The sequence below is a fragment of the Myodes glareolus genome, chromosome 9 (assembly GCF_982192425.1).
Source record: "Myodes glareolus chromosome 9, mMyoGla1.1, whole genome shotgun sequence".
Classification (NCBI taxonomy): domain Eukaryota; kingdom Metazoa; phylum Chordata; class Mammalia; order Rodentia; family Cricetidae; genus Myodes; species Myodes glareolus.
This window is the reverse complement of record NC_142034.1, coordinates 64,889,745-64,903,698: the sequence shown is the minus strand read 5'-3', so window position 1 is coordinate 64,903,698 and position 13,954 is coordinate 64,889,745. Positions and strand designations below refer to the sequence as shown.

Here is a 13,954-nt window from a genome sequence, read left to right as displayed (position 1 = left end):
ATGTCCAGCTTCACACTGGAGCATCTCATCTGACACACTGAGGTCATCACCTTGCTAACCCTAATCCAAGGAAAGTGGATACCACGGTGAGTGCACAGACATCATGCCAAAGGTACTATTCCTATCATGGACCTTGGTGCTAGGTTCTGTTGTCCCACTTGACCCAGTGCACAGCACCTGGACTTGAAAACTCAGCCCTGTGTCCAAGAACTCAAGGATACAGACCCCCTACAATGTACATCTGGGTAGTGGTTGGGAAGACCCAACTCAATGCCAAAGGATAGTGGTAGGCTAGTGGGGACATGCCAGGTGTGGTGTGGGTCACACCAGAATGTGTCTGAGAGTGTCACTTCTTGAGTTAGGCTGAGTAGAGGCAAGGGCTCCAGACTTGAAGTTTCCTTTGGCTGACTTACCTAAACCCTTTGCTATTGTTCATATATGATGTAAGTGTCTCCAAGGGCTCATATGCTAGGTGCTAAGTGATGTTGGAAAGTAGTAGCACTTCTGAGAGGCAGAGCCTAGGAGGAGGTCATCAGGTCACAAGGATACTGTCTTTGGGAAGGATTATGGGATCCTAGTACATTTCTGAGAAAGATGGCTGTTGTGAAGGTAAAGCCTGGCACTTGATTCTCCTCAGCATCCTGTCTTGCCAAGTGCTCTCCCCATTGTATATTTGCCATGTGACCCTCACCAGAGACCAAACAGAGCTGTCCAGTCTTGAGCTTTAAGCTTTCAGAATGGTGAGCTACCTAATCTTTTCTTCATACAACACATAGCTTTTGCTATTTTTTGAAAGCAACACAAAATGTATTGACAATACCTCTGCTTACACTAATCAGTCTCCTATACCACAAGGAAATACCCAACCAGCTTAGCAAGAGAAAAGACTGCCCCTAACTCGTGGTTCTAGAGGGTCCCAGTACCTGTGGTGAGGCAGTGCACCAGGACAGGAACAGAACTGCTCACTAACACCAGCATGCAGGAAGAGAGGAGGAAGAAGAGGGCAAGCCTCCAGCGACTGAAGAGCCCTCCAAGAAGGCCTTCCTTCTAAAGGCCCCACTGTCTCCTAACAGTGCCACCCCGAGAGGTAAGCCTTTGGGAGACAATCAAAAACCAAGCTTTGGCATTGCCCTATTCTGAAATCCAGTTATCTATCAAGGACAGGTGTAACTTAGCCATCTGGAAGGGCTGTACAAGCCCATGACGGCCTGTGAGTGAGAGCCCACTGCTGCTGACTGATGCGGATGTTGAACACACACCACAGCACGCTGAGGGAAACTCTGATTTTGGAAGTCGGTACACACACTGCCCTGCTGGCCACTCACCTGCATGCATGAAGCAGCTACCCTCTGCAGGGGCAGTCTGGGCCCAGCTCCTAAGCACCAAGGCATCTTCCAGGAGCTCAATCTTCTTGCTGAACTGCACTTCTAAAATGGGAATGACCTCTGGCATCTTGGCAGATATCAGCCGGTAAGCCACGTCTGGCTTCCCGATGAACCGCTGGCGTATGCTGACCTCATAAGGAGAGTGAACCTTGATATCATCCACATCTTCCCTCTCAAACCTGTGCAGGAGCAATGAACTGGAGTCGTGGATTTCCAAAGCAGAGACCAGGACAGTGAGTTTTCCTGGCTTGGAATGAGACTCTGTTTTCTGAGAAACAATAGCAGGGACTCTGATCACTACCCCTTCCTTTCCAAAGGGCTCACAAGCAGCTACAGAGACACCTTCCTTGGTCTTGGCTTCTGCTGGCGACTTCCAAAGCTTAGAGCTAAAAGGCCACCAGGAAGGAGACTCCAATTCTGTCAGCAATCTAAAAGAGCAAAGAAAACATGGAAACCAGAGACAGTCAGTTTTGAGGTGTAAGGCCTTTGGTTTTTTGTTTGTTTGTTTGTTTGTTTTTCTCCAGGAGACTGCTTTAATCTTGTAGAGTATGTTACCGTCTTATAGTCAATCTTCTCCAACAAACACTCATGAAGAAGAAAGAGCAAAGGATGGGGACCTGAGGCTTGGGGTGGTAAGTACACCTGTCTAGAGGGGGTCCAGCTAATCAAAGATACAGCAAACATGTACATATGACTCATGTTGTTCTTTCCACACTATGCCTTGACCTGGAGAGTTCTGACTCAGAATCCACTCATGGATTCATCAACCCACCAAGCTCTCCAGAGCTGTCTGCTAAAGCTTTCCGCAGTATGGAAATGCTCTGCCAACACTGTCCAAACAACATTTTATATACAGACACGGCAACTAAGAAACTCAATTAATGGTTTGTAGAGCCAGGGAATCAAATTCAGGGCCTTGTGCATACTGGTAAGAGCTCTATGTTTAAGGCCCTTCCCAGCCTGATATAATTAAGTTTTAGTAAAGCTAGTGTCTACTAGACTGCACAGCACAACTGCAACACCAAGAAATAGACCCAATGCATCACATGGAGGCAGGAAAAAGCAAGTATGGGGGCTGGAGAGACAGTTCAGTGGTTAAGAGCACTGGCTACTCTTCCAGAGGACCTGAGTTCAATTCCCAGCAACCACATGGTGGCTCACAATTATCTATAATGAGATATGGTGCCTCCTTCTGACATAGAACACTTACATGTAAAATATAAAAAAAATAAAAATTAAAAAAAGAAAAAGCAACTATCAAAAAGAACAAACAGCAAACAAAAGGCAGGATTAAATGAGTTAAACGGAACAGGTAAGCACTCAGACTAAAAGCAAGTGGCCCAAGATAAAGGCATTATCAGCTTGAAAGGAACAAGAGGTAGCTATGCTTGTTCACAAAAACACTGTAAAGTATGAAAGAACAGATCCACAGAAAACAAAGAATTGAAATGTAAATATAATACACAGGATGTTAACAGCAAACAGATGCGACCAGAGGCACCGTATGATAAAGAATCCATCCAACAGGAAGACTTAACACTAAACATCTACATACCAAAAACACCACTTCGAAATTCATTGAGCAAAAAAATTGACAAAACAGACAATCACAGTTGTAGCCTTCAGCGGTTACATTTCTTTCCATAGCTAATAGGACAAAATGATAAAAAAAATTAGTAAGAATTTGGGATTTTGAACAGTATTATGGTAGCTCTGCCTGACTGATCACAGAATCACCCAGCAACTGATGAACGCACAACGCTTTCAGCTGGACGCAGAACATTGAGGCCAGGAATGCAGCTAGCTGCAAAGCCACTATGTCCACATACAAACACAAACCTGAAAATATTTGCAGATCAATGCACACTGAAGTACATGTACCAAAAAAATGCAAAAAGAAAATCAGAAAACATTTGAAGGTGCTGGAGCAATGGCTCAGCGATTAAGAGTACTTGCTGCTCTTGCAGAGGACCTGGGTTCCAACTGTCTGTAACTCCAGTTCCAGGGGATCTGACACCTTCTGACCTCCAAGAGCACAAGTATGCATGTGACACACACAGACATAGATTCAGGCAAAATACTACACATAAAACAAATCTTAAAAAAAGAAGAAAACATTTAAAGTGAATAACAATGAAAATACAATACACACAAGGAGCAAGCATGACTCCATCTGAGAAAAGTGAGTTTCCAACGTATATATGTGTATATTAGAAAGGCTTACAATTGGATGGTGGTAACTATACCTTTAATCCCATCACTTGGGAGGCAGAGGCAGAGGAACCCCTGAATACAAGGCCAGCTTGATCTACAGAATGAGTTCCAAGACAGTCAAGGCTACACAGAGAAACACTGCCTCAAAAACTCAAAAATAAACAAACAAGCAAACAAATAAATGAAAGGTCTAAAATTAGTTATCTAAGCTTCTACTTCAAATTGGTTGAAAATTAAAACATACACAAAGGAAGTAGAAAAGTGGAGATCAATGAAATTAGAAGCAAGCGGTTTAAAAAAAAAAGGAAAGAAAAGAAACTGGTGTGGGGAAATAGCTCAGTGGGTAAAGGAACTTGCCAGCAAGCCTAAAGATCTGAGTCTGATCGTCTAAACCACGTGACGAAAGGAGAAAACTGACCCCATACAAATGCTATGGCAACATGTGCCTCTATACACATGGATGTGAGTGACCTGTGACTTTAATGCCAGCATTCTGAAGGCATAGGCAGGAGTATCTCTGTGAGTTAGAAGCCAGTTTGGTCTACAAAGTGAGTTCCAGGCTAGCCAGGGCCACATAGTAAGACCATGTCTTTAAAAAGAGAGGTAGAAGTCAGGCGGTAGTAGTACATGCCTTTAATCCCAGCACTTGGAAAGCTGAGGCAGGAGGATCTCTGTGAGTTCGAGGCCAACCTGGTCTACAGAGTTAGTTCCATAACAATTAGGGCTACACAGAGAAACCTTGTCTCAAAAAACAAAAAACAAAAAACAAAAACAAAAAAAAAAAGAAATAGAGAAGGGCTGGAGAGATGGCTCAGAGGTTAAGAGCAATGCCTGATCTTCCAAAGGTCCTGAGTTCAATTCCCAGCAACCACATGGTGGCTCACAACCATCTGTAATGAGGTCTGGTGCCCTCTTCTGGCCTGCAGACATACACACAGACAGAATACTGTATACATAATAAATAAATATTAAAAAAAAGAAATAGAGAAAATAAAAATTTCAGACATAGGACTAGAAATGATTGAAAGTCTTATGGACATTCTTCTCAGTGCCAACAAATCTAACAACATCCCTGAAATGTACAACACTAGACAGCCCAACCTCTGAAACCCAAGCAAGGAAAAAATATGAGTATCTTTAGAAAGAAACTAAATCTGTAACGATGACACCAGAGAGGACACCGTGGCCTAAGTGGCTTCCCTGGTGAACTCTGCCAAAGACAAGGATCAATAACTCTGTCCGCAGTCCATTCAAAGAATGGTGTGAGGGCAGCACCGCCCTCTGCCTCACAGGCCGCCTGCCCCACCCAACCGGCACGACATATGAATCTCAACACGGCAAAATCAGCAAGCACACCCGATGACATAAAAATTACTAACCCACAAGTAAAACAAGAGGAAGATGAGGACAGCGTACAACTGGAAAACAGTCAGTGTAACCATCTCACTGACAGTGAACCCAGAAAGCTGTGGGCCCAACAGAACAGCATCGAGCCAGAAGAATTCCATCACGGGAAGAAAACTTTCTCAAACTGATAAAGGGCACCTATGAAAAAACTTTAGCAACATGTTCTTTTGTTTCTTTTTTCCAGAATGAAAATAGAAAGTAAGCAGAATCCTGATGTGCCAAGCTTCACAGGCATTCCTCAAGAATGACTTTCTGAAATACCTTTGGTCCTCATCCTGTTTCCTGGGATTCTGGAAGTGACGTGTTACCACGTGCTGATGAACCCCTGCTCCCAGCAGCCCCTGGGAGCTCCTAGGTGGGGCTGGTCACTGAGAGACCAGGGCTGCATCAGAGGCTGGGGACCCTCAGCCTCATCTCAACCCCTCCCCCATCCCCGAGAAGGAAGGAGGGCTGAAGGCTGAAGGGATCACCAATGACCAATCACCCCATGTGATGAAGTGTTGATAAAACACCTAGAGACACTCAGAGCTTCCCAGAAGCTGAACACCACCCTTGGGGGGTGGGGGGTGGGGTGCCCAGGAAGGGCATGGAAGCTCCGCCCCTTCTACATACCTGATCTCTTATATGTCTTCATCTGTATCCTTGGTAATTATTCTCATGGTCAACACAAGTTCTGTGAACTGCAAACCAGGTCAAAGGAGCTAATGTACAGTTCTGTGGTGGCCCTCCCTCTGCGAACCCTTCACAGTTAAGCTGCTGGCCTCTATGTTCTCCAACAGAAGGAGTTCTCGGTTACTCTTTACCACCATGATGGCTCTCTCAACACAGGAAAGGGATCCACACAGGGCTCTGTTCACTCCTGAGTGTGTCTACTCTACTTATGTATTATAGAACTGGAGGACTTCCAAGGTGGGCTTGGGGGCTTACTGAGTCAAGCAGGAGCTACAAACGTGGGCAAGCCCCATTGATTCCAATTTCCACAAATGAAAACACGCCGCAACTGTCCTTTGGGGCTGTAGTTACTTAACTGACTACAACTCCCAGGGTCGTTTGTACTCTACAAATAACTGGACTTTCTTATTCAGGGTTGAACAGCATTTCACTGCATAGATCGACCATATTTTCCTTACCCGTGTATGTGTGAGGGACACTGCTGCTCTGACTAGAGATTCCCATTCAGAGCCCATTGTGCTGACCACTGTCACTGTGTCTCTGTGACTGGGTGTGCTCATCACAGCTCTACACAGGAACAGCCTGCTGGGTCTTGCTCTGGTCCTGCCCATCCTTTCTACGTCCTCAGTTCTGCTCCTGGAATGGGAATGCAAACAGCCTCATGCTCTATGGCTATACCTTCTGCCTGACAAGGGGATAAACCCTTTCTGAAGCTGCCAGTCAAAATACCCTCACACGTTGCTCCTAGTTAGGTGTTTGGTCCCAGTGACTAGAAGACTGTTACACTCGTTTCCCCACATCCACTGGGTCTCCTCCCTCTTCCGGATAATCCAACTACTACTGTCACGCCCCCATCTGTCTTCTGCATATGAGAGAACACACAATCTATTTCTTTCTGAGTCTGCTATTTAACCCAGCACACTGATATCCAGTCCCTCCATTTCCCTATAAATGGCACAATTTCATCCTTCTTTATTGCTGAGTAATATTCTACTGTGTGTATGTGTGTGTGTATGCATGCATATATGTGTGTGTATGTGTGTGTGTGCATGCGTATGTGTGTGTGTCACACTTTGTCTATCTCTTGATAGACACTTGAGCCACTTCCTAGTTTGGCTACTCTAAATAAAACCACAACCAACAAGAGGTAAACAAAAGACAAAAGAACAGCAGCATGTTTTTCCTTTATGCACAAGTCCCTCCCAGTAAGTTCTGAGGCTGGAGGACACTCTCCCTGGGGAGCATTACAAGCACCATGGTAGACAAGGAACCAAACATGCTCAGACCACAGAGCCCTGCTCTCAGACATGGAAGGTACCCTCTGTCTAGCCTATCATGGAAACAGGCTCTGTGACACTGACAAGCAGGCACACACTGAAAACACAAGAGGCCAACAGTTGGGGCCTCACACTAAGACATCTGTTCCAACACTAACAGCACAAAAGCTCTGGTTCTGCTGAGATGTCCGTGAGAGTTGAGGGGCTACTGGCGGACGTGTGCAGGAAACAGCAGAGGGCAGGTGGGAGCGATGTGCTGGAGCGGTGACGGAGCGGGCTCCTTAACGGGGAGCACTGTCTGGAGGAGCACTGAATGGAGCTCAGGAGAGCACTGGGCATCTACCGAGACCGGCCTGCACCAGCAGGACCTCACTTCTCTCTGACTCAACTGCTGAGTTTTCACAGAGAAGACAGGAGCTCAGATGTACCCAGTGTGTCCAGATTAAACCTCATTTCCCAACAGAAACCAAAAGTAAACAACAGGAACTCTAACTTGGCAGACTGAGATATGCTGAACCATTCGAGTTCCCGGAAAGTATGCATCCATGTGCACAGAGGCAGAAACAGGCTGTGACATGGTCAACCAGAGCGGAGACAGAATGAGAACTCTATTCCTGGAACACAACATCCTTTTATCACAACTAAGCCGAGCCCAGAGAGACCAGAACTGCCAACTCTGAACAGTCTGCAGATTCTGCTGCCTCTGCTCCCGTGACAAGCCGGACACAGGCCTACCTCCATGGCACGGTCCGACTAAAAGAACCTCTTTGGCTTGATAAGAGGGGAGGATGTGTCTTTGGCTCCCCATCCACAAGCCCTCTGTGAGCACATCCCTAACCACAAGCGGACTACGGCAAAGACCATCATGCCTAAGAAGCACCGAAGGAGCCTGACCACCCCACCACACAGCAGCCTGGCAGCACTGCATGCTCTTTACAGACACAGTCCTTCATCCACAGGGAGCACATGTTCTCAGGCCCTGAGGAATAGCAGAAGTGAAGGATAGTATTAAATTTATACAAGCTGTTTCTAATACACACACTTACACTACAGTTATTTACAGACCACATGAACTATTACTACATTGTAATGGGAATTATGTGAGTGAGCAGTCTCCCTCTCCAACCATCTTCCTGGGTCTCTTTCTGCAGTCTCTCCCTGGCTCTGGACTCTGGCACATTGGGGTTTGCCCACCTGTCAGCCACATCTAGATCTGACTCCATCTTCTCCAGGCCCCTCATGACGCTGTCCAGCTGCTCGCCCTGGTGATGAAGGACCTTTGCTGTGTCTTCCATGCGTCTCTGGGAACTAGCCATCAGTCCCAACAGCTCCTGCCCCCTGGTCATGGGGGAGGCTGTGTTGGCAGCAGTGCCTGGCTGGGACAGTAGCAGCTCCCTCCAGAAGTGCTCGATGATGTTGAAGACAACATTGCGACTGGGCCGCAGTGAGCTGAACCAGTGTTTGGCCTGGCCCTTCTCCAGGACTGTGATGGCACTGAAGATAAAGAGAGAAGACTCCTTCCTGATCTCAGTGATGCTGGAGAGAGGCAGGCCCACAAGGACCTCTTCAGTTCTGTCCGCACTGAACTTCAGTGACCGAGGTGTCAAAGTCAGCTTCCCAGGAACCCATTGCTTCTCAAGGCTCAGGTAGTAGGAGCAAGGCCAGGAGTGGACGCGCACATCACTGCTCATCTGTCCCTAGGTAGCTGGACCACACGCGAGACTGTAGCAGCTGCCTCTGAGGGAAAAGAGACAATCAGTGGGCAGGTGAGGCTCAAATATATCAATTTCCTTTAGATTACAGTTAGTAGGAGTTGGTACAGCCTCAAGGCAACTCTGGGCCTCTGCCCTGCAAGTAAAGGGCAGAGACATCTGAGATCAGAACCAAGAACTGCTCGCCCCACCACTCCCTACAGGAGACCCTCTACTCCTGTGTCCACCAGGCAAACCACGAGGAGAGCAAGCACTATAGACAAGGCCCCAGGTTCTTCCCATGCACATGACCTTGTGGTTGTGATATCCCTACCACTATATATCTGCACAAGGTCCTCCTAAGGATCCTCTTTCAAGTCTCTGTATGTATCCAACTGCCTACAGGAAAGTCTTATAGATGTCTGTCCCCCTCCTGGACCGCCCTCTCAGAGTTACCTACACAGTCATGTGTACACGGATGCATTTAGTGTTGTGTGGCCACAAGCAGTGACGTGTGTGCTAGTTTCATTTTCTTCTGCTTCTGTTCCCGCCACCTCCCCCCCGCCCCCCCGTAATCAGGGTCACACCGGGTCTAGGAAAGTGGTCTGCTGCTGAGCTATAGCCCCAGTCCTTGGTTTCTTTGAAATAGGGTCTCACATGTAGCTCAGACAAGCTTTGGACTTGCTATGTAGCCCAGGGTGGCCTCAAGATCCCTGTGCCTTACGTGGCCAGTACTAGAAGTACTGGCATTGTGCCATCATACCTGGCACTGTTTGTAATTTCATATTTATAATTATATTCATCAAGACAGTCATAAGTCATGAATGACCAACACTTATAGAATATGTTGCTCAATCCTCTTTGTACAGATACCAAATATTAGTCAAGAAAGGAGGTTCCACACTGTAGTCTGTGGTACTGACTGGGTAAACAGAGCTTCCCCACCTCACCCAGCCGTGTTTCTCTGTGTCTGTGTCTTTGACTGTGCCTCTCATTGTCTGTTTCTCTCTCTCTCCCTGTCTCTCAGTGAGCACTCTGCTATAGCCAATGACCTCAGATTGGCCCTCCCCAGTCCTCACAACACAAGCTGCTACAAAAGCCACTGCTAGATGTTTTTCTGTTTGGAGGGCCAGTAGTTACCAAAAGAAGCACTGAGCCTGCTCTCCCAGGGCAGAGCACAGACTTCTTGGTATCCTGCAGCTCCAACACCACAACCCTAGCCTTACCTGCATTCACCTTATAGGATTTAGAAGCCTCCCCCATATGTTGTATCTTTGAGATCATAGCTGCTGATATCAAAAGTGCACCATCACCGGGGCTTGCACCCCGAGGCCTGGAGAAGAGTCCACGTATGGCCCACAATGCTAGAAATACGGTCAGTAGTCGTCCATGCTGCCCAGTGAGACCTGGAGAAGATCTTATCAACGCCATCAGCTCCAAGACCATACCTACCAGTGCCACGATCTTGCCATCACCTACACTTGCCCCACAGGACCTAGTGACAGCACCCTCCACATTCTGTCACATCAGAACTTCAACTGCCACCATCATAAGCCCCAGGGTCCCAGGCACTCAAGTATGCAGGCCGTAAGAAAACACACATTTAGAATCCCACGTCCACTGCAAATTTGCGCACTCACTCTCACACACTGCTGCAGCTGGGACGACGATGGACTACAGAGCTCTGGCGGCACTGACTACATCGAGGACTACACAGGCCACGCTTCCACCTCCACCTGTCAGCAAAGCCCAAACACGGGCCCCCTAAACCCTACCTAAGTAAAAGGCTTTGTCCTGTGAAAGCCACTACACAAAACTGGGAAAGGCAACTGTTATGCCAGACATGGAGACATCAAGGATGCACGGCACCTGGAAAGGACACGGTAGTTCTCTCAAGTGGAGATCAAGCCAAAGGAAGTCCATGGTTGCCTGAAAAATAATTCTCGACAGCTTCCGTAATAAACTAGGAGAAGCAGAATTTCTGAACTGAGCACAAGTCTTTTGAAATAATCCATCAGACATTTTTTTTTTTTAACTAAAACAGAAGAGTCTGGAGAGATGGCTCAGCACCTAAGAACACTTGCTAGGCCAGATAGTGGCACATGCCATAAGCCCCAGTACGTGGGAAGCAGAGGCAGAGACAGGCAAATCTGGTTTGAGACCAGACAGGACTACATTGTGAGTTCCAGAGTAGTCAGACCTTCAGAGGGAAACCCTGTCTTAAAAAACAAACAAACAAACAAACAAAAAACCCTCACTTATTGTTCTCCCAGAGGACCAGAGTTTAGTTCCTAGCATCCGTGTCGGAGGACCAGAGTTCTGAGCTCACAATCATCCACAACTCCAACTTGAAGAGACCCAAAACAGCTCTGGCCTCAGCAGGTACTCCGTACTCTTTGAGACACATGGGAAATCATTAAGGAAACAAACAGTTGCACTACGTGAATTCCAGGGAATTCCAGGGGGAAAAAACACTAAAAATCTCTTTATTAAAGTAACAGCTGAAAACTCCTAAAGATTTCTGTCTTATTCATTGTTCTATTGCTATGAGGAGACACCATGACCAAGGCAACTCATAAAAGAAAGCACCTAACTGGGGCGTGCTTACAGTTTCTGAGGCTTACTCCATTATCACGGCTGGAAGCATGACAGCAGGCATGGCACTGGAGATCAGCTGAGAAATTCACATCCTGATCCATGGCCAGCAGACAGAGAGACTGGGCCTGGTAGAGGCTTTTGAAACCTCAAAACCCATCCATCCACAGGAGACAAACACCCTCCAAGGCCACACCTTGGAGCCAACGGAGCCATTTCATTCAAGCCACAACAACTTCCTTGCCTGTCTATGGTGCTAAGGAATGAACACAGGGTTTTGTTCACACAGCAGATAATCTACCACTGAGCTACACCCCCTGAAGCCTTCAATGAGACGTGGACATCCAGATCCAAGGAGCTCAAAGAGTCAAAAAAAAAAAAAGCTTCTCCAAGGAATATTAGGTCAAAACGTCAAAAGTGCAAGATGAAGACAAAATTCTCAACTACTCTACAGAAATGGACAAATGAACTTTCCTAGATAAGCAGAAACAAAGATTTGCCACCAGCAGACCAAGCCTGTTAAACTGCATCAGGGGAGCAGGATGAGTACAGTGTGCACAGGGGGGCTAAGGGAGAAAGACTGTGAGCTGGAGGTCACAGCAACAGTCTGCGATACATAGCAAGACCCTACCTCAACAAACAAAACAAAATGGGGAAGGAGTGAGCTGGAAAGATGCCTCAGCTGTTAAGAACACTGGCTGCTCTTGCAGAGACCCTGGGTTCTGTTTCCAGACTCCACATGGCAGCTTATAATCAGTCATAGTTCTGGTCAGGGTATGTAACATTCTCTTCTGACCTCTGTGGGTACCGGGCATGCATGTGGTACACAGACATACATGCAAGGAAAATACATATAAAATAAATATATTTAAAAAAATTAAATTACTTAAAAAAATTAATAGTGTCACTTCTTCAATCAAAAGACATAGACTAGACTAGCTCCATGGATTAAGAAACAAAATCACCTTTAATCCCAGCACTCGGGAGGCAGAGGCAGGTAGATCTCTGTGAGTTCGAGGCCAGCCTACTCTACAAGAGCTAGTTCCAGGACAGGCTCCAAAGCTACAGAAAAATCCTGTCTCAAAAAACAAAACAAAACAACAACAACAAAAAAAAAAAAACAGAAGAAGAAGAAGAAGAAGAAGAAGAAGAAGAAGAAGAAGAAGAAGAAGAAGAAGAGAAACAAATCTCTGTTGTCTTAAGAAACCCATCTTAGCTTTAAAGACTGGCAACACGTTAAAGTGAAATATGAAAAAAAGTATTTCAAGAAAACAGGCTCAGGGAGCAAGTAGGCGTTGTCATTCTGCTATCTGAAAAACTAGACTTCAAACTAAAACTAGTCAGAAGAGACAAAGAAGGGTACTTTATTCTAACCAAGGCATCAATCAAGAAAATATTACAATACTAACCTATAACACTAAACTCTGACACGTTCAATTTCATAAAAAACATGCAAATGGAATTAAAGACACAGATAATGAATAACAGAAGGCGACCTCAACATCTTACTTTCTCTAACAGATAGTCCTCTGAGAAAAAAAATTAGCAGAGAAACCTCAGATTTAATGACATCTTACATCAAGTAGTCCTAACATGCACTTACAGAACATTTACCGAAGTACCAGAGTATATTCATCCTACTGAGCGGCACACGGAAGCCTCTGCAAACCGGGTCACAGGCTGGAACATAAAACAAACTTTCACAACACAGAAAAATTGAAATAATTATGCAAGCTATCTGACCATTATGCAACAAAACAAAATAGACAGCAAACAAAACTCTAGTAAGTGTATAAACTCATGGAAATTAAACAGTTCATTACAGAATGAGTCAAAGAAATGAAGAAAAAAATCAAAATATTCTTTAAACTAAATGAAAATGAAAATACCAGACAACAAAACCTCTGGGACACAGTAAAGGCAGTCCTCAGAAGGAAGTTTATAGCCCTAAGTTCCTACATTAAGAAATCAGAAAGAGGATTGGAGAGATGGCTCCGCAGTTAAAAACACTGGTTGTTCTTCCAGAGGACCCAGGTTCAGTTCCCAGTACCAATATGGCAGCTCACAACTGTCTGTAACTCCAGTTCCAGGGGATCTGATACTCTCACACAGACATACATACAGGCAAAACACCAAAGCACATAAAATTTTAAAAAGAAAAGAAAAAATAAAGAAAAGTCATTTTAAAAAATCAGAAAGAGCACAAATAAGTAATTTGATGATGCAATTCTGGCCTCTGTGGATACCAGGCACTCACATGGTACATGGGCATATACACTCAGGCAACACACACACACACACACACACATCAAATAAAAATAATTTTAAAAAACCGAACACCTAAAAATAAGAATTTGGAAAAACAAGAAACAAATCCAAACCCAGTAGATGGCAATAAATAATAAAAATCAAAACAGAAATCAATGAAATAGAAACAAAGAAAACAATACAAATAATCAGTGAATCTAAGAGCTGGGTCTTTAAGAAGATAAACAAGATTGATAGACCCTTGCAAAAGAAAGAAAAAGATGACTCAAATTAATAAAACCAGAAATGAAAACATTACAACAGACACCAAAAATTAAAATATTAAAGAAATTTTAAAAACTTCCACTTCAATAAATTGGAAAAACCAAAATAAAAAAAGGATGGATTTCATGATTTAACTACCAAAGTTAAACCAAAAGAAACCAACAACCTAAAACAGACCCAT

General features: G+C 45.2%; 1 protein-coding gene across 6 annotated transcripts in view; it reads right to left on the bottom strand.

Annotated features, from left to right (window-relative positions):
• Positions 1-13,954, bottom strand: part of Snap47 (synaptosome associated protein 47) — a 45,899-nt gene that overhangs the window by 18,699 nt on the left and 13,246 nt on the right. For 4 of the 6 annotated variants that reach the window (XM_085694996.1, XM_048440059.2, XM_085694998.2 and 1 more), the window contains exons 2-3: positions 8,150-8,692; positions 1,326-1,813 (exon numbers count right to left, since the gene is read on the bottom strand). In XM_085694996.1, coding sequence (XP_085551122.1) covers positions 1,326-1,813; positions 8,150-8,646 — 985 coding nt within the window. In that variant the 5' untranslated portion in view covers positions 8,647-8,692. Of the gene's footprint in view, positions 1-1,325; positions 1,814-8,149; positions 8,693-12,844; positions 12,922-13,954 lie in introns of all 6 variants that reach the window. The other 2 variants (XM_085694997.1, XM_085694999.1) reach the window with 2 other exon arrangements.